General features: G+C 46.5%; 1 protein-coding gene and 1 pseudogene across 14 annotated transcripts in view; both read left to right on the forward strand.

Annotated features, from left to right (window-relative positions):
* ZNF512 (zinc finger protein 512) overlaps nucleotides 1–21,197 on the forward strand; it is a 94,147-nt gene that overhangs the window by 70,970 nt on the left and 1,980 nt on the right. For 12 of the 14 annotated variants that reach the window (XM_077812225.1, XM_077812232.1, XM_077812233.1 and 9 more), the window contains 3 exons: nucleotides 2,512–2,574; nucleotides 3,833–3,931; nucleotides 4,275–6,378. The exons of 1 other annotated variant lie outside the window; for it this stretch is intronic. In XM_077812225.1, coding sequence (XP_077668351.1) covers nucleotides 2,512–2,574; nucleotides 3,833–3,931; nucleotides 4,275–4,586 — 474 coding nt within the window. In that variant the 3' untranslated portion in view covers nucleotides 4,587–6,378. Of the gene's footprint in view, nucleotides 1–2,511; nucleotides 2,575–3,832; nucleotides 3,932–4,274; nucleotides 6,379–7,679; nucleotides 8,078–21,197 lie in introns of those variants that run through there. One more of the 14 variants, XM_077812236.1, reaches the window with a different exon arrangement.
* Nucleotides 17,654–21,189, forward strand: LOC144262467 (glycogen phosphorylase, liver form pseudogene; annotated as a pseudogene).

Here is a 21,197-nt window from a genome sequence, read left to right on the forward strand (position 1 = left end):
TCACCCTGACCACGCCACACGATCCATCGTCTACAGCCAAGCTCTGCAATACAATCGCAATTGCTCCAACCCCTCAGACAGAAACAAACACCTACAAGATCTCTATCAAGCATTCTTACAACTACAGTACCCACCTGCAGAAGTGAAGAAACAGATTGATAGAGCCAGAAGAGTTCCCAGAAGTCACCTACTACAGGACAGGCCTAACAAAGAAAATAACAGAACACCACTAGCCATCACCTTCAGCCCCCAACTAAAACCCCTCCAACGCATTATTAAGGATCTACAACCTATCCTGAAGGATGATCCAACACTCTCACAAATCTTGGGAGACAGGCCAGTCCTTGCCTACAGACAGCCCCCCAACCTGAAGCAAATACTCACCAGCAACCACACACCACAACAAAAACACTAACCCAGGAACCTATCCTTGCAACAAAGCCCGTTGCCAACTGTGCCCACATATCTATTCAGGGGACACCATCATAGGGCCTAATCACATCAGCCACACTGTCAGAGGCTTGTTCACCTGCACGTCCACCAATCTGATATATGCCATCATGTGCCCGCAATGCCCCTCTGCCATGTATATTGGTCAAACTGAACAGTCTCTACGTAAAAGAATAAATGGACACAAATCAGATGTCAAGAATTATAACATTCATAAACCAGTCGGAGAACACTTCCATCTCTCTGGTCACTCAATTACAGACATGAAAGTTGCGATATTACAACAAAAAAACTTCAAATCCAGACTCCAACGAGAAACTGTTGAATTGGAATTCATTTGCAAATTGGATACAATTAACTTAGGCTTGAATAGAGACTGGGAGTGGCTAAGTCATCATGCAAGGTAACCTATTTCCCCTTGTTTTTTCCTACGCCGCCCCCCCCCCCTTCCTCAGACGTTCTTGTTAAACCCTGGATTTGTGCTGGAAGTGGCCCACCTTGATTATCATACACATTGTAAGGAGAGTGATCACTTTAGATAAGCTATTACCAGCGGGAGAGTGGGGTGTGGGGAGGTATTTTTTCATGCTTTGTATGTATAAAAAGGTCTTCTGCACTTTCCACAGTATGCATCCGATGAAGTGAGCTGTAGCTCACGAAAGCTTATGCTCGAATAAATTGGTTAGTCTCTAAGGTACCACAAGTACTCCTTTTCTTTTTGCGAATACAGACTAACACGGCTGTTACTGAAACCGGAAGTTTGAGAAGGGTTTATACTGAACTTACACAGCACCACTCCGGTTTGGCCCAGCCACTCCTCCATCATGATGGGGAGGCTGCCAGGTCAGATTTGAGCCTCTGCTCTTCCAAGGGGTTAGAGTAATCCAAAAGGAAAAGTGAAAATACCGCCCCGGTCCATGAGAGGGGCCATGTCCCCACAGCCTCGTGCAGGGCGAAGACCAGTAGTCTTAGGAGGAAAGTCTGGGCTCCTTATCCCTTGTGTGTCTATACAAACCAAGTCTGAGTCCCAGAATGCTGGAAATAAAAGTAAGGAAAGACTGATCTCTCTGTTTCTTTAGTGGGCCCAGGATGCTCTCGAAGTTTCACCAGCAGATAGACCTTGTTTCCTGGGGCTGAGGAGTTCAGCGCTAGCTCTTTGCTCCTGAAAGCCACCCACAGGCTGTGCCTGAGCCAGTAGTCTCCCTGTTAAGGACCCACCGTTCTCCAGGACTGACAGGCCTAACAGGTGCAACAGGTTGGGATTGTTTGAACCCAGAGGAACTCTTTAACTCCTCCTCGAATGGGATGGGGCTGCCCCACCACAACCCTGTCTCTGCATTGGACCTTGCTGTGGTTTTTTTAGGGCTCTATCATCAACATGCCTTGGAGTATTATAATGTTCTGCATGTGTGGTTACCCTCAGAAATGGCAGAGGGCCCAGTGCAGCAGCCACTGCTCCAGCAGCATTTTCCACATGAATCATGTTGCCCCCTGTGCTCCATATTCTGCACTGGCTTCCCTGTGAGCACAATTCAAGGTGTTGTGATTGGTGTTCAAAGCACTACGGGGTCTAGTCATAGAGGTGCCCCTTTCCCAATGACAGCTGGGACCATTGAGGTCAGCTGCAGTACTTTCCCCATCTGTGAGTGTGGAGGATGAGTCCTAGACTCTGGTAATTACCCTCACCCATTTCTCTGATAGAGCCCAGGTTTGTGGACCTTCAGGGCATGATGCAAACCCTATCAGTTCACTCAGGGGTTTAGTAGAATGGGCATCTCTATCAGCAGCTCATTGCTGGCTAGAGTCTCTTTATTTTGTCTGAGATTTGCACACTTACCCAGAGGTGAGAATTTATTTCATTTACTGGAGTCTTAAACAAATCTATGTGCAGAGGGCTCTCTTCTCCCCATTCCTGTCATGTCTGGTCTTATAAAACTGTATATCCTTTCTTTGCTTTCTCCCTTCTAAGGAAGGATCATTCCAGAAGAAAAAGCATTTCTGTGCATGGGAACTGATTTCTCAACTGTCTTGCTGACAGCTGTTGCCCTTCTCTCATTTCAGGGCTGTGAGTCTGTATATGGCAGTGTCTCAGGACTCAAATCTCACCTTGGCACCTGCACCTTGGTTTGTACTATTTCTATACAATCTCTTTCATATGTGCACTCCCACAGGTATTGTTCCCCAGATACCTGCATATCAGAGTCATTGGCCTGCTGGATCCTTGTCTGTCAATGTTCTTTAGAATCATAGAATATCAGGGTTGGAAGGGACCTCAGGAGGTCATCTAGTCCAACCCCCTGCTCAAAGCAGGACCAATTCCCAACTAAATTATCCCAGCCAGGGTTTTGTCAAGCCTGACCTTAAAAACCTCTAAGGAACGAGATTCCACCACCTCCCTAGGTAACCCATTCCAGTGCTTCACCACCCTCCTAGTGAAAAAGTTTTTCCTAATATCCAACCTAAACCTCCCCCACTGCAACTTGAGACCATTACTCCTTGTTCTGTCATCTGCTACCACTGAGAACAGTCTAGATCCATCCTCTTTGGAACCCCCTTTCAGGTAGTTGAAAGCAGCTATCAAATCTCCCATCATTCTTCACTTCTGCAGACTAAACAATCCCAGTTCCCTCAGCCTCTCCTCATAAGTCATGTGTTCCAGCCCCCTGATTAATTTTTGTTGCCCTCTGCTGGATGTTTTCCAATTTTTCCACATCCTTCTTGTAGTGTGGGGTCCAAAACTGGACACAGTACTCCAGATGAGGCCTCACCAATGTCGACTAGAGGGGAATGATCACGTCCCTCGATCTGCTGGCAATGCCCTGACATATACATCCCAAAATGCCATTAGCCTTCTTGGCAACAAGGGCACACTGTTGACTCATACCCAGCTTCTTGTCCACTGTAACCCCTAGGTCCTTAGCCCCTTAGGGTCCTTAATAGCCCCTTCTCCGCAGTTTATGACTGCCTCACCACATCTTAATGGATCCGCATCACAGATGCGCTGTGAGGCAGTAAGACTGTGTGTCCCTTGCACCTGTACCTGAGTCACTGTCCTGCCTGCAATCCTATGGCTACAAGAGCACCTTTACCAGGTACTCCCCCTGTGTGAGACCTGCAAGGCCTCCAGCAGTGATGGAGGTTACTTGAGGAGTAGCTGGAGCTGGTTCCACCCTCATTCTCTCAGGGCGCACTTGGGCATCGGTGTCTGTGCTGCTGTGGCTCGAGTGCTCGCCCTCTGGGATGAGTTAAGGGATTTTGTGCTCTGTCTCCTCACTGCTGGATCATGTCTGGCCATGCCTTGGGTGCAAGGTCTGGGCCTTTCAGCATCACTGGGCAGAGAGGAGGGTGGCATCTGGTGATGTGTTTTCTGTTTTGGTGGCAGGGAGACTTTGTGGCTGGGAAATACAAGTGTCTCCTGTGTGAGAAGGAATTCATATCAGAGAGCGGGGTCAAGTATCACATCAACTCTGTGCATGCTGAGGTGAGAAGAGCCGCGGTGCCCTGTCCCCTTCAAAGGGATGGGGGGAAAGTGCCATGTCCTAGCCCTTGTCCCATGCTGCTGACACTCTTTTTTCATTTTGCCAGCACCTTCCATATCCTGCAGTATTAGCCAACCCATTGCAGAATCCAGTGTGCCCCCAGAGAGCAGGATAAAATCTGCCCAGCAACTGGTAAAAATAACACTGTGCTGGCCAGCCTCATTCTCGGATCCCATTTCTCTGCTAATCCCTACCCTGTGGGTGGTTCCAGCAGTGGAATAGGACAGGCACTCCCATTATTATCTCCTCCCCCCAGTACTAACCCTCTGCTTCTGAACCCTCCAGGACTGGTTTGATGTGAATACCACTAACAAAAAAAGCTTTGAGAAGCTGATGAAAATCCGCCAAAGAGAAGATGAGCAGAGGAAGCAGCGAAAGAAGCGTACTGCAGCCCGGAGCAGGAAGAAGAGGTCTGGGACTGTGTCTGCCAAGAAGTTCCTTGGTGCAGGGGCCGAGAAAAGCAGAAGAAGGAGTAAGAGGGGGCGTTCCCAGCTGGTGGACAGTGAGAGCAGGAGCAGCGAGGAGGAGGAGGAGGAGCCCCAAGCTGCACAGAGAGCAGAAACTCCAAAGAACATCCGCAAACGGGGCAGGAAATAGATCATTGGAGGCAGAGGAACTAGGCAGTTCTAGGAAGCCAGGAGCCCAGGTCATGGCACAGCGGTCACTCCCTCCCGTGGACAGTGGCGCTAGCCGTGTATCCAGTGTAGTTTGTGCCCTAGTTACAGGCTGAGTTCAGGTTATGTTAGTTGCTTATTTAGTGATTTTAAATATTTTAGTCTCCATTACAGCTCTCTGTTTTTGTTGTCCTCCTCTTAGGGATCCTCAGCTTTGGTGAGGGCAGGTTTCCTTGATGGAAGGATGTGTCCTTTTATGGGATCTCTAGGACTGGGTGTGCAGGTCTCAGTTGGGGGAGAGATTTTCTTTGGGGTAGTGTGTGCAGATCCTGGGCAGTTTCTGGGTTGGGGCACAGATGCTCCGGCTTGATCACCTGCAGCCCAGTGCTATCTCAGGTGCTTAAAGGGCCCATCTCTGAGACTCAGACACTTGAGTGCTGTCTCCCTTTTAGGTTATTGCCATAAAGCACCATCCTTTACTACACTAATCTGCAAACTCGACACTGCCCAGCAGTTTAGGAACCCAGGCCTGCCTGATGAGGTAGGACATCATCCTGTCAAAAGCAGGAGTGTTTGCAGTGGGCTAATGTACCCTTCAGCACCTGCCTCCTTTAAGGCTGTGCACTGACTGGTCCCTAAAAGTGGGGAGAGAGCTCTTCCTCCAGTCTCTGGCTAGAGACCAACTGTCTGTACCTTTGCCTTCCAGAGGCATGTGGCAGCAAACTTGTCTGCCAGCACAGTGCAGTCTGGGTATGTGTAAGATCCGTGCAGATGGCTTGTGCTGTGTTATCGGTTCACAGTTCATAACAGCCACCCCCCACCTGCTGGACAGAGCTCATACACAGTAGCAAAGCACTGCGTATTGCTGCCATGGGGTGGCCTTGCCCTAGTTTGGTGTCCTTCTTCTCTCTCAAGCCGTAGTAGGCGCTGCTTCTCCTTGTAAGTGAGCTCTGCAGATGCCCTTTCCCCTGAGCTAGCTGTGTCCTGCTCCTGCCACCTTTACCAGGACAAGCCTTATGTAATGGGCCTTCCTGTGTATTGGTGTCAGGGCTGGAGGGAGGGGGTCCTGTTTACCTGTTGAATTAAGTTTTAATTTAGCGCATGGTGAGTGTTTTGCCATGTTCCACTTGTACAGCAGAGCCAGTTGAGACCCGTAAATGCGTAACATCTCTGGAAGGCATAGGCACCCCCATTCTCTGCTGGGCAGAGAGGGGGCCTGCAGGATTTGTGATGTCAGACCACATTCCCTGACAGGGAAAACTGCAGGATTTGATGTCTCTTTACCCTCTCCTCTCTTGTCCTACTACAGTTCCCTGCCTCAGCTGGCTCTTTAGTTTGATACATAAGGATTCAGTTAGCAGGATCCGGCACTCAACAGTACCCTTCGTGTCTCGCTGCAGTGAAAGCTTCCACCTCAGCCAAAGTTGCTGGTGCTGAAATTCACAGAGGACTCCCTGAGGTGCACAGGGCACAGACAGGTTTATTTGTGTTTGTTTCTAGCAGTAATGTTCGTTCACCCGTATAATCAAATGCTTTTGTGGCTGGGGGTGGGACCCAAGCTCTCCCCGGCCATGGCCATTTTACAGAAGCTATACCCTAATGTGCGTAGAGTGAAGCAAATTACCCCCACCTCTTGCCTCGTGCAAACTAACACCCATGGCGATTGTTGGACTCTGCATGCAATGCTCCATTCTGATCTAGGTGCAGCAGCTGCATTTCATGCTGGAACCTGCAGTTGTCATGGATTGCAGTGCTGTATTAAAGAGGCAGGTTTCTGGGCTGTGTGTGGTCAGAGCAGCAGGATCAGGATCAGAACAAAATGAAATAAAATGTCACCAGTGCAAGAATGTGATTTTTTGTTTCTTTGGTGTATAGTGTCTTTAGAATCTTCCCCATTTTAGCAGTATGGGGCAGAAGAGTGCAGAACTACCTGCTCGTTGCAATATGACGTATGCCCTTAAGCACTGAGGCAAAGGGCACTCACTTTCAGTTTTTCAACCACTTCTCTATCCAGCACTCCAACCCTCCTCACAGCCTGTTGCATTAATGTAGATGAAATATGTGGGCAGAAAGAGTCAAAGGCATATATTAGGAACAAAAAGAATTCTAACAGTGCTGTTGGTCCATTACTAGATGGAAATGGTAAAATTGTCAATAATCAGAAAAGGCAGAAGTGCTCAATAAATATGTCTGCTGGGGGCGGGGAGAGGATGTAGTCATGTCATATATGATCAAAAAGAAAAGGAGTACTTGTGGCACCTTAGAGACTAACCAATTTATTTGAGCATAAGCTTTTGTGAGCTACAGCTCACTTCATCATGAGCTGTAGCTCACAAAAGCTTATGCTCAAATAAATTGGTTAGTCTCTAAGGTGCCACAAGTACTCCTTTTCTTTTTGCGAATACAGACTAACACGGCTGTTACTCTGAAACATATCATATGATAACACTCTTGCCACTTCACTAGTAGCTCTGGAGGATGTTAAAAAGCAGCTATTAAAGTTCGACATTTTATGTCAGCAGGTCCATATAACTTCAATCCAGTTTTAAAGAGTTTTAAAAAAGCTGGCTGAGGCGCTCACTGAACCATTAATGTTGATTTTCAGTAAATCTTGGAAGACTGGGGAAGTTTTAGAAGACAGCTAGTATTGGGTCAACAATTAAAAAGGGTAAATGGAATGACCTGGGTAATTATAGGCCAGTCATTCTGATTTTGATACCAGGCAAGATAATGGAGTAGCTGATACAGAGCTCAATAAATAATCAAAAGGATGGTAATATGATTAATATCAATCAACATGGGTTTATGGAAAATAGGTCCTGTCAAACCTACTTGATATATTTTTTTTAATAAGATTACAAGTTCGGTTGATAAAGGTAATAGTGTTGATGTATTAGACTTCTGTAAGGCATTTGACTTGGTACTGCACAACATTTTAATGAAAAAACCAGAACAATATAAACTTAACCGAGCACACATTAAATGGATTAAAAGCTGGCTAACTGGTAAGTCTCAAAATGTAATTGTAAATGGGGAATCATCATTGAGCAGATGTTTTTCTGTTGGTATCCTGCAGGGATTGGGTCTTGGCCCTGCACTAGTTAACATTTTTGTCAATTACCTGGAAGAAAACATACAGTCATCACCAAGAAGGTTTGCAGATCTCACAAATATTGGGAGAGAGGTAAATACTGACGAGGACAGGTCACTGATACAGAGTGATCAGGATGGCCTGGTAAGCTGGGCGCAAACAAACAATATGTGTTTTAATATCTTTAATATGTAAATGTATGCATCTAGGAACAAAAAATGTAAGCCATGGAGGACTCTATCCTGGGAAGCAGTGACTCTGGAAAAAAATAATTGCGGATCCTGGTGTATAATCAGGTGAAAATGAGGACCCCAGTGTGGCGCTGTGGTCAAAAGGTCTAATGCAATCTTTTGATGTATAAACAGGAGTCTTGACAGGTTTCAGAGTAGCAGCTGTGTTAGTCTGTATATGCAAAAAGAAAAGGAGTACTTGTGGCACCTTAGAAACTAACAAATTTATTTGAGCATAAGGTTTCGTGAGCTACAGCTCACTTCATTGTATGCATTCAGTGGAAAATACAGCGGGGAGATTTATATACACAGAGAACATGAAACAATGGGTGTTACCTACACACTGTAAGGAGAGTGATCAGGTAAGGTGAGCTATTATCAGCAGGAGAGCGGGGGGGGAGGGGGAGGGAACCTTTTGTAGTGATAATCAAGGTGGACCATTTCCAGCAGTTGACAAGAACGCCTGGGGAGGGGGAGGAAGGGGGGAATAAACATGGGGAAATAGTTTTACTTTGTGTAATGACCCATCCACTCCCAGTCTTTATTCAAGCCTAAGTTAATTGTATTCAGTTTGCAAATTAATTCCAATTCAGCAGTCTCTCATTGGAGTTTGTTTTTGAAGTTTTTTTGTTGAAGAATTGCCACTTTTAGGTCTGTAATTGAGTGACCAAAGAGATGGAAGTGTTCTCCGACTGGTTTTTGAATGTTATAATTCTTGACGTTTGATTTGTGTCCATTTATTCTTTTACGTAGAGACTGTCCAGTTTGACCAATGTACATGGCAGAGGGGCATTGCTGGCACATGATGGCATATATCACATTGGTAGATGTGCAGGTGAACGAGCCTCTGATGGTGTGGCTGATGTGATTAGGCCCTATGATGGTGTCCCCTGAATAGATCTGTGGACACAGTTGGCAACGGGCTTTGTTGCAAGGATAGGTTCCTGGGTTAGTGGTTCTGTTGTGTGGTGTGTGGTTGCTGGTGAGTATTTGCTTCAGGTTGGGGGGCTGTCTGTAAGCAAGGACTGGCCTGTCTCCCAAGATCTGAGAGAGTGATGGGTTGCCCTTCAGGATAGGTTGTAGATCCTTGATGATGCGTTGGAGAGGTTTTAGTTGGGGGGGCTGAAGGTGATGGCTAGTGGTGTTCTGTTATTTCCTTGTTGGGCCTGTCCTGTAGTAGGTGACTTCTGGGTACTCTTCTGGCTCTGTCAATCAGTTTCTTCACTTCAGCAGGTGGGTATTGTAGTTGTAAGAATGCTTGATAGAGATCTTGTAGGTGTTTGTCTCTGTCTGAGGGGTTGGAGCAAATGCGGCTGTATCGTAGAGCTTGGCTGTAGACAATGGATCATGTGCTGTGGTCTGGGTGAAAGCTGGAGTCATGTAGGTAGGAATAGCGGTCAGTAGGTTTCCGGTATAGGGTGGTGTTTATGTGAGCATTGCTTATTAGCGCCGTAGTGTCCAGGAAGTGGATCTCTTGTGTGGACTGGTCCAGGCTGAGGTTGATGGTGGGATGGAAATTGTTGAAATCGTGGTGGAATTCCTCTAGGGCTTCTTGAATAGGAGAAGAGAGATTTTACCTCTGTAGGTGGCACTGTTAAATTGGAGAGGGGCCAGAGAAGACCCATGATAATGGTTAGAGGATTAGAAACCATGTCTTATAGAGATTTGAGCTCCTTGAGTCTATGTATTTAGCTTAACAAAGAAGATGGTTAAGAGAGAACTTGATTACCATCTATAAGTACCTACGGGGGGATAAATGTTTAATAATGGGCACTTCACTCTAGCAGAGAAAGGTATAACACGATCTATAGACTAGATGTTGATACTAGGCAAGGGGTTCCCAAACTTGGTTTGCAGCTTGTTCAGGGTAAGCCCCTGGCGGGCCGCAAGACACTTTGTTTACATAAGCATCCACAGGTATGGCCGCTCACAGCTCCCAGTGGCCGCGGTTCACTGTAGCTTTTGATCTCTGATTCAATAGCTATAGTGACAGACAGGAACCGTCTGTTTACTTGGCTAACATGTATGAGTACAGTCATACACTTAGTATCACTTCTAACAATATAGGTTTGCATTGCAAAGTTCTAGCCTACCTACCATGGAATGGCCCTAATTACCATTTACATACCTTTCTAACATGTCTCTAATGTTGAATCTGGATCATTTGTCCTGCAGCATGCTTAACACTTTCCGGCCATGCATCACGTTTTGTATAAGATTTGTTGCAATTATATAACAGTGGTAGCAACAATGGTTTGCATAGTTTATATTTTAATCAGATAACGTCACCCCAACGCGAGATTGGTGTGGAAGGGAGCAATTAGAGCTCCTGAATTCACCTTAAGGATCTTCCAATATTGATAGGAGCTGTGTTTATATTGAATTCTTTGTAAGGCCAAATCACTGATGCACGCCTTGGTCCAAGTTGACAACTTAGTCCATACTTTGTGAAACACTTTAGTGATTTCAGGGTTCGGTCTATGTGTTAACATAGACATCAGTGTTCTTCAGAGAGCACTTTGACATTCAGCCATGAAGGCTGTGAGATGTTGTATCTCAGTTTCCCTTCTTGCACAGCAGTCCAAGCTTGTAATGGTTTTTCTGCTGTGGAAAGTTTTAGGATTGTGCATGGGCATTAGGTGTGAAACCTCAACATTATTAGGCTTTCTAATGCAAAGTGTGTTCTTACTGAACCAAACAGCATCATTGTAAGGGTTTCTATTATATAGTGTGTTTTTATGTAGCACTTCCAGCATGTTTGAGGATTTTTCCCATAAGTTATGCACATTATATATTTTTACGGTTTTTGGCATCAGCAAAATTATATTAACAGCAAATTTAACACAAGTGTACAATAATTTTTAAGCCATGCCTTTTGTTTAGATGGACCATTTTTTAGGTTAGCTTGTTCAATATTCCTTTTGAACCTTTGTAGTTTTTCCTTTACCTCAGGGTTTTCCTTAACATAGGCTTTTAGTTTAAACCACATCCTTGGGGTTTTGGTATTTTAGAGCTGTGAGGCAAGTCTGCAAGGGCACCTTGCCTTTCAAGGGTTAACTTGCCTTCCTCCTTTCCCCTTTTCAGAGAGTTGAAATCTGAGATTTCTGGTATACACTAATCTGGCCTTCAATGTAGAACTGCCACGCTCCCAGGGACACTTGGTAATCCTGTTGTCGCTGACTTCCTACCAAAGATGGTGCACTTCATCCCACATTCTGCTGTTCCTCTTGCATGGGAGATGGCTTAGCACTTCCTGGAAAATGCCTTCTGCAACCATGGCTTAGCCATGAGCATTATATTGTACCAGGGTCCCCAGTTCATTTCCCAGTTCTGACAGGAATTTGAGACTTCTTGGCATCGAGTCCCTTGCCTGATCTGCCGATCACCCACAGGCTATATGGCAAACAGAGAGGTTCAATAAAATCTTGGAGCAGTATCGCTTCTGTTTTTTTGAGCTATAAATCCAGGATGACTGGCTTCCCTTGCTCTGCTACCCTGAATTTGCATATAACAATGCAGTCCACACATTGACTCCGCAGCCCACTCTTTGCAATCTGTAACTTCACCCCTGCTTCCACCCAGATTTGCCCCTGACTTCTCCAGTACCAGCTGCCACAGATTTAGCACACATCTATTCTTAGTGAATCGAGAATGCAATGAATACTTGCAATCCACAAAAGAAACCTATAAGCACCATGAACACCAAGACCTTTAGGCTGCCCCCAATCTGGCTGTAGTGGACAAGGTGTGGCTCTCTGCCCAGAACTCAGATCGAGCTTTCTGTCCACCAGACTAGACTGCCTGTACCTGGGCCCCTTCAAGGTTATAGAGTGGATGAACTGGTGGCTTTCAGGTTACAGCTCTCCAAGTCCTTAAAGATCCACTCCCTCTTTTATATCTCACTTTTAAAGCCCTATGCCAAGAACCCATACCCAAACAACAACCAATAGCAGTCTGTGGACAAGAGGAGTACTTGGTCCACCCAATCCTTGACTCTCAGCAAGTTAAGAGAAGGTTCCAGTACCTGGTTGACTGGAAAGGCTACAATTTGGATGAACAGTCTTGGGAACCAGTAGAAACATCCATGTTCAGGACCTATTGTGAGAGTACCATCAGAAGTACCCCAAGAAACTGGGTCCTAGACCTAGACCTAGGAGGTGCCCTTGGGTTGGGGGGCAGTACTGCTTGTCAGGAATCAGGGACTGCATCTAAGCCAGTCTCCAGGCAACCTAATGAGCACAGCTGGCCTAATTGGTTACACTACCCAATTGGTTAGAAGGGTCAGCAGACCAGCTCTTAAGCTAAGCAGCAGCAGTTCAAACCATTTGCCCAAAACATAATCCCAACTATACATATGACACAATGGGGTCTAAATTAGCTGTTCCCACTCAAGCAAGAGACCTTGGAGTCATTATGGCTAGCTGTCTGAAAACATCTGCTCAATGTGCAAAAAAGCAAACAGGCTGTTAAGTGCTGAGGAATGTTGCTGTGGCAATGTTGTCAAGGCTGCTAAGCTGTTACAGCCGCTCTGTGCGTCTGTTCATGGAGCTCTGGTGTTAGCTTCACAAGGAGAGAGTGCAGCTCAAATGGTTTCTCATAAAGAGAGACCACAGGCTCAGCTTGGTGGCAGAGGCACTCAGCCAGGTTTATTGTGAACAAAGCCTGGTACTAGCACCCTGGCTCCATGGTTTCAGGTACACTAACACATCTATGCCCGTGACAATGGTACCAGCTCAGTCAGTGCAACAGGATGCTTGCCCCCTAGGCTGGACAAAGGTGCCTCTCCTATGACTTCTTGTATACGTTGATACGTATTGCACTCCAGACATTGCTAGGTGTAGTTACCAACCCTACACCTTGTACCTGCTAGTTTGAACAAAACATCCATAGCCATTATTTTGTCAGCCCATCCTTATCTTATGAGGGGCTTGATGTGTTGCTGTACCATCTTTTAAGAATGCATTTATGTAGTTACTTAAGAACTTTAGGTGGTTTTTGTACCACGCTCTCCGGTCAGGAATGTGCTAACTTAGTTGGCCAATATCTAGTGTGTGGTTATTTTGCCAAAGCCAGGACTGCTCTGATTCACACCCTTTGGTTCACACTGTTAGTTTATATGTGGACTCCAGCAAGGCCTACATTTAGTAACCATTAAGAAAGGGATAACTAATAGGATGGACAATAGCATAATGCTACTATATAAAACCATGGTACACCCACATCTTGAGTACTGCATGCAGTTCTAGACACCCGCACCTCAAAAACGATATATTAGACTTGGAAAAAGTACAGAGAAGGGCAACAAACATAAGTAGGGGTTTGGAGCAGCTTCCATAAACGGAGAGATTAAAAAGACTGGGACTGGTCACTTTAGAAAAGAGATGACTAATGGGAGATGTGATAGAAGTCTGTAAAATTATGAATGGTTTGGAGAAAGAGATAAGAAAATGTTATTTACTCCTTCACATAACAAAAGAACCAGGGCTCACCCAATGAAATTAATAGGGAGCAGGTTTAAAACAAGAAGGAAGTACGTCTTCACACAACTTTTGGAACTCATTGACGGGATGCTGTGAAGGCCTAAAGTATAACTGGGTTCAAAAAATAATTAGATAAGTTTATGGAGGATAGGTGCATCAGTGGCTTTTTTCAAGATGGTCAGGGACGGAACCCTTATGCTCTAGGTATCCCTAATTTCTGACAGCCAACAGCTGGGACTGGATGAGAGGGCATGGCTCACTCGATAATTGCCCTGTTCTGTTCATTTCCTCTGACACCACCAACTGCTGTAAGACAGGATGCTGGGCTAGACAGACCATTGGTCTGACCCAGTGTGGCCGTTCTTATGTTCTTACCACCAATCAGAGCCCTTCTGTGTGGGACAAGCTAATCTCCGGTAAGCTTATTAACGTGTGTAAGGGCTTTTCTTGTTTTTAATATATTTCCTCTGTAATGCTTTTACCTTTAGAATAAATGTGCTTGCTTAGAAAGAGCTGTGTGGTTGCTTAACTGTAGCAATTGCACTGTTTACCATCCCTGAGGAGAAAAGTAAAACAAGCCTGCTTATGCATCGTGACTTTGCTAGGGAGCGAGTTCACAGGCTAGGCAGGAAGTTCTGCAGTGTGACAATACTGCTGTCAGGAGACACGTGTCTCCATCTGAGAGGTGACAGCTGAAGAGCCTGGAGTATAGCATGGGTGCGCTTGCTGGATTACAGAGAGGAAAAACAGGTGTAGGTGTCCTGAACTGTGACGCACAATATTAGCCGTCTTCCAGTCTTCTGGAATTTCCCCAGTATCTAAGATTTATTAAAAATCCACATCAGTGGGGCCAGAGATCTTTCAGCAAACTCTTTTATGACTCTTGGCACAAGTTATCTGGAGCAGTTGATTTAAAAATGTTTATCCCTACTAGATGACATTTAACATCCTCCTTAGTTACTAAAGGACTGGAAAGTACTTCATTATTCACATGTGATACAAATAGATCATAATGCGTCTTTTTCAGATAAAGAACAGACATTCATTGAACACTTCTGCCTTTTCTGCATCATTATTAACCATGTTATCATCTCCATCTAGTAATGGGCCTGTATCATTGCTAGGATTTCTTTTGTTCCTAATATACTTTTTAAAAAATCCTTCATATTGACCCTAGTATTTCCCACCAGGAATTTTTCCCTGATGTCTTTCGTTCCCTTTTCAATTTTCCATACTTCATAGCTTCTAATGTAGATTGATTTGCTATCTATTTGCCTTATTAATAGAATTTAGTTATTGTCACAGAGCAACAGGATCTGTGCTATGCCCCAGCTTTTAATCAGTCTCTTGGAGAAACCCCTTCAATGTGGCAGACCCCCAAGAGAGACCACTCCTTAAGCTGGGGGTAAACCATAGCACCTCATGGCCTCCTAGACTGAGCATCTGGGTTCTAGCACTCCTGCATCACACCATGAGCTCTTCTCAGTAAGTCCAGCTGGGCTTGACTCCTGGTAATGGCTTGTACAGTCCAAGGATTAATGCACCTCAAGAGGTATTTGGAGTGACACCCAAACAGGATTTGCAAAACAGCAAGACTTATTAGTCAACTGGAACACAGCACTGGAAGTCCTTAGCTTACCATAGAGACATAGAATCATAGGGTTAGACGGGACTGCAAGGATCATCTAGCCTAACCCCCTGCCAAGATGCAGGATTTGTTGAGTCTATACCATCCAAGACAGAAGTCTTTTTGAAAACCTCCAGTGTAGGAGCTTCCATGACCTCCCTATGTGTCTGTTCCATTATCTTACTGTTCTTACCGTAAGAGAGGTTTTTCCTGAGGTTTAATCTAAATCTTTTATGCTGTAGTTTAAACCCACTGCCTCTTGTCCTGCCCTCTGTGGCAAGAACAATTTTTCTCCATCTTTTTCAAGTATTTTTGAAGTATTATCATGTCCGTACCTCCCCTCCCCCCCCCACACTACCTCTTTTCCAAACTAAACATACCCAGTTTCTTCAGCTGCTGCTCATATGCCTTGCATTCCATCCTGCTGCTGATCTTTGATGCTCACTTCTGGATCCTTTCTAGTTTCTCTACATCCTTTCTATACCTTGGTGACCAAAACTGGACACGGTACTCCAGCTGAGGCCTAACTAGCGCCAAGTGGTACTATCCCCTCCCGCGGCCTGCCTCTTATTCCTCTGTTAATATTAACTACAATTGCATTTGCTTTTTTTTGAAGCAGCGTTGCATGGTTGACTCACGTTGCGGTTGTGTTCTACCACAACTCACAGGTCTTTCTCAGCAGTGCTGCTGCCAAGCCCGTTGTCCCTCATTCTGTATTTGTGCATTTATTTTTTCTTCCTTAAGTGTAGCACCTTACATTTGTCTTGGTTGAATTTCATTTTATGGTGTCTAGCCCAGTTCTCTAATTTATCCAGATCCCTCTGAATTTTAGCTGTATTCTCCAAAGTATTGGCAACACCTCCCCTCCCCCCCGCCCCAGCTTTGTGTCATCTGCAAATTTGATCAGTATGCTCTCTATTCCTACATCCAGGTCTTTAATAAAAATGTTAAACAACACCAGACCCAGAACAGATCCCTGTGGAACCCAATTTGAGACTTCCCTCCAATCTGACATCATTCCATTAATCATTACTGTTTGCGGTTGTTTAACCAATTATGTATCCACTTAATGGTAGTTCTGATGAGCCAGCATTTCTCCAGCTTACTTATCAGAATATCATGAGGGACTGTGTTAAAAGTCTTTCTGAAGTCCAGGTGTATCATATCCACTGCATTCCCCCATCCACCAAACCAGTTACCCTGTCAAAGAAGGAAATCAAGCTGGCGTGGTATGATTTGTTCTTAGTAAATCCATGGGAGCTGTGGGGGCAGTGATTGCAGAGATGGGCAACACACAGAACCACATGCCCCCCACACATACACTCCAGGAGCCGCAGGGGCGTGTTGGTCCCTGCCAGGAGCGGCAGGGAGCCTGCCTTAGTGGCAGCTACACTGTACTGCCAACCGGGAGCTACTGGAGGTAGGTGCTGCCCAGCAGGAGGCTGCACCAAGTCCCAGCCCTGAGCTCCCTCCTGCACCCAAACTCCCTCCCAGAACTTGCATCTCCTCACCCCCTCCTGCACCCAACCCCCCTGACCCAGGCTCAGCCCAGAGCCCCCTCCCACACTGCAAACCCCTCGGCCCCAGCCCAGAGCTCACACCCCCTACTGCACCCCAACCCCCTGCCCCAGCCTGGTGAAAGTGAGTGAGGGTGGGGGGAGCGAGCCCAGAGAGAGGCGGGGGGCTGGAATGGACAGGGCTTTGGGGATGAGGCAGGGCCTCGGGGAAGGGGCGGGGTAGATCCTGGGTTGCCCTTAAATTAAAAAAGTGATCTTGGGCGTAAAAAGGTTGGAGACCACTGTTTTAGAGCAACTCGCACATAGATTAAAAATAGCAATAACAAGAGCTCCTTGTCCCCTCTAACCTATAGAAACAATAGCTTGATTAGTTTACAGGGCTTTGTGGTTTGCATGTGTAAGAGTCATAATACACTGCTAAGGGGAGGGTTAATTCAGCTGTCTGAATTGTGCATTTAATGCTGGCCATCATGAGGCCCCCCCCCCCCCAGGTCTTTTCTCTCTTGCGGGAGCAAGTCGAACAGTCTGTCTGGCTCCTGGAAAGCTCTAGCTTCCGGGCTCGTGAGTCTCATCATATTGCTTAGAGGATGACTGTTCCAGTGTAATGTACTGTCATGCTAGGGCCTAGTCACAGAGGGAGGGGTGCTCTCTGGTCCTTGTTGAGTCAGCAGTGTGCCCTTGTTGCCAAGAAGGCCAATGGCATTTTGGGATGTATAAGTAGGGGCATAGCGAGCAGATCGAGGGACGTGATCGTCCCCCTCTATTTGACATTGGTGAGGCCTCATCTGGAGTACTGTGTCCAGTTTTGGGCCCCACACTACAAGAAGGATGTGGATAAATTGGAGAGAGTCCAGCGAAGGGCAACAAAAATGATTAGGGGTCTGGAACACATGACTTATGAGGAGAGGCTGAGGGAACTGGGATTGTTTAGTCTGCGGAAGAGAAGAATGAGGGGGGATTTGATAGCTGCTTTCAACTACCTGAGAGGTGGTTCCAGAGAGGATGGTTCTAGACTATTCTCAGTGGTGGAAGAGGACAGGACAAGGAGTAATGGTCTCAAGTTGCAGTGGGGGAGGTTTAGGTTGGATATTAGGAAAAACTTTTTCACTAGGAGGGTGGTGAAATACTGGAATGCGTTGCCTAGGGAGGTGGTGGAATCTCCTTCCTTGGAAGTTTTTAAGGTCAGGCTTGACAAAGCCCTGGCTGGGATGATTTAATTGGGGATGGGTCCTGCTTTTGAGCAGGGGGTTGGACTAGATGACCTCCTGAGGTCCCTTCCAACCCTGATATTCTATGATTCTATGGTCAGCATCTGCTCCAGTTTGGTTAGCATACAAGAAAATAGACTCAGGCTACCACCAGAGAAGTTCCAGCCCAGCACAGATGTGATGCATTGATGACCTCACAGAGGTGGTGATTAGCATCAGAGCACTCAGAACTTCTTGGGGGTAAAGCTCTCATAGTCTCAGACTGGAGGACAGTGCTGCTGGGCACTAGGGCACTCTGGGAAAGTGCCGGGTCCTAGCTGAGGAAGCGCGTCCCGAGCTTCAGGGTAAGGGAGATATGAAATGCTGCAGTGCGGTGTTGGGTGGCAACAATCTAAGCACTGATGGGTGAAGACATCCTAAACCCACTGCTCCCTTTGCTTCCCTTCCCCTATGAAGTCTATTGAACCACAAGAGTCTCCTCTCTTTGGTCTTCCCTCCTTCAACCCCCAGCCTCTGCAGAGCTTCGGGATGGGGAAGGTGTTTGTTCCCTGTTTACCAGCAGTCTGGATGAGGATTTATGAGTCTCCACTCTTCACATTCCATTTCAACAGAGAAATACAACAGCTTCCCCCTGTATTTGAAATAGCACTGTGATTGTTCTCAGGATCGCAGATCACCTCATTGCCCCTGCTTCTAGTGAGGAGGAGTTATAGAATCATAGAATATCAGGGTTGGAAGGGACCTCAGGAGTCCAACCCCTGCTCAAAGCAGGACAATCCCCAGTTTTTGCCCCAGATCCCTAAATGGCCACCTCAAGGATTGAACTCACAGCCCTGGGTTTAGCAGGCCAATGCTCAAACCACTGAGCTATCCCTCCCCCCTGTGTCTGTGCAGGCGACGGTGCCCTCTAGGCACCGGCTGGGGTGATTTCTCTGCTGTCATGGGCAGCACCCACCACGTCACCTCCCAGGGACTGCAGCCAGCCCAGGAGGAGGCTGTTTGCACAGAGCAGTGCCAGCCACCTGCCCCCGCCCCCGGGAGAGGAACACGCTAGCCCCGGCCGGGAGTGGCATGGGCCGCTGCCAACCATGGGCTATGAATACCGGAGGGCGGGGCACCGCCGCTCCCCAAGCCCCAGCAGACGCGTGAGCAGCCGCCCCGAGAGCGATCCCAGGCCCGCGGAGATGTCGTGCCCACTGACTGACCAGGAGAAGAGGGAGCAGATCAGCATCCTCAGCATCGTGGGGATGGAGAACGTGGCCGAGCTGAAGAAGGGCTTCAACCGGCACCTGCACTTCACCTGGTCAAGGACCACAACGTGGCTACCCCCCACGACTACTACTTCGCCCTGGCGCACACCGTGTGCAACCACCTGGTGGGCAGGTGGATCCGCACCCAGCAGTATTACTACGAGAAGGGTCCCAAGAGAGTTTACTATCTCTCTAGAATTTTACATGGGCCCTACCTTACAGAACACCATGATAAACCTTGGATTGAAGAATGCTTGTGATGAGTCAATTTATCAGCTCGGGCTGGATATAGAAGAGCTGGAGGACATTGAAGAGGACGCTGGCCTTGGCAACAGAAGTCTTGGAAGACTGGCTGCCTGCTTTCTTGATTCAATGGCAACACTTGGGCTTGCTGCATATGGGTATGGCATCAGATAGGAATATGGAATCTTCAACCAGAAGATCCGAGATGGATGGCAGGTGGAAAAAGCCAACGACTGGTTTAGATACGGCAACCCCTGGGAGAGAGCCCATCCCGAGTACATGCTGCCTGTCCACTTTTATGGAAGAGTGGAACACACCAAGAGTGGACAGAAGTGGGTCGATATTTAGGTGGTCCTCGCCTTGCCCTATGATACCCCTGTGCCTGGATACATGAATAACACCGTCAACACCATGCGGCTGTGGTCTGCTCGGGCACCTAATGACTTCAACCTCTGAGACTTTAATGTTGGAGATTACATTCAAGCCATCTTGGACAGAAATTTGGCTGAGAACATATCACGTGTCCTCTATCCAAACTATAACTTTTTCAAAGGCAAAGAGTTGCGACTGAAGTAGGAGTACTTCGTTGTGGCTGCCACCCTCCAGGATATCATCCGATGTTTTAAAGCATCCAAATTTGGAAGCACGGAAAACGTTTGAACTATATTTGATTCTTTTCCAGATCAGGTAGCAATTCAGCTGAATGACACTCATCCTACACTGGCCATTCCCGAATTGATGAGGGTTTTTGTGGACATTGAAAAACTGCCATGGACTAAGGCCTGGGATATCAGCAAGTGGACCTTTGCCTATACAAACCACACAGTGCTCCCTGAAGCTCTAGAGCGCTGGCCAGTCAATCTTGTGGAGTCTTCCCTGTGGAATCTGGATGTCAGCTCCCTGACACCCCCGCCCATGAGCCTCTAAAGCTCTCCTCTCTGGGCTATGCCAGCACTGCCTTCACCTTACAGGTTTACAAGAGGTGCACCCGAGTCCCCTTGAAGTATTCCTCTGTGATATCCAGGCTACTCTCAGAAACGCCAGAGCCTCTAATCCCAAAGCAGCAGTGTACCCCAATTTTACCTTAAAAACACCACTCCTGTAAACTGCCCCTGTAAGCACTTAAATAAATTGTCTTGTTTTATTGCAAGAAAGACTAGAGGTTCCACTAGAAACCAGAGAGAGAGATGGAAACAAACTACTAGAATACAAAAAAAAATAATAAAATAAACTAGGGCCTACGTTTATTAATAGTAACCTTTCCCCTCTAATCAAGTAAGTTTCCCCCTTCCCCACCAAAGTTCAGTCTGTTGCAGAGCTGGCTGGCTACCCAGGAACCAGAATCCAGTCTTTCATGAAACACTCCTGTTCACCAGATGTCTCCTCAGTGAGTGGATGCAATGTCTTTTTCTCCACTCTGTGATATATCTAATCAGTCTTCTGTCTTTATTCACACACAGGGCACTCGTCTGTCTGCTATAATGTTCCCTTTTACCTCCATGTGGTTTTGATTGCTAGCTGTTGTCTTTGATGGTTTTCCTTTGACTGTTCTGGGATGAGGCAAGGGTAGGGAATTGAACAATATATTACATAATCAACTAGCCATGGCGCAGTGACAACTCCCTCCCGCTTGAATGGGTCCTCACCAAGACGTATGATTCCCTGGTGACTACCTTTTACTCCAAGACCATAAGGACATGATTTTCAGTATAGTTACATTATTCCTTAAACATTACCCGTATACACATCTCACAACCATTAAGTATTGATAAGTTACAAGCTTTCAGCAGAGACCTCACCAACTGTCCTTCAAGGATAACTCCCATGAAAGCCATGTATAATGTGTAGTAAGTTTGTCAGGTCTGAGCCAGGAGTTGCTTGTAAAGAACAGTGAACACTTTTGCCAGTTGGCATCAGTTGTGTCTGTGTCCCAATCATCTTTATAATT

The sequence above is a fragment of the Eretmochelys imbricata genome, chromosome 3 (genome assembly GCF_965152235.1).
Source record: "Eretmochelys imbricata isolate rEreImb1 chromosome 3, rEreImb1.hap1, whole genome shotgun sequence".
Classification (NCBI taxonomy): Eukaryota; Metazoa; Chordata; order Testudines; family Cheloniidae; genus Eretmochelys; species Eretmochelys imbricata.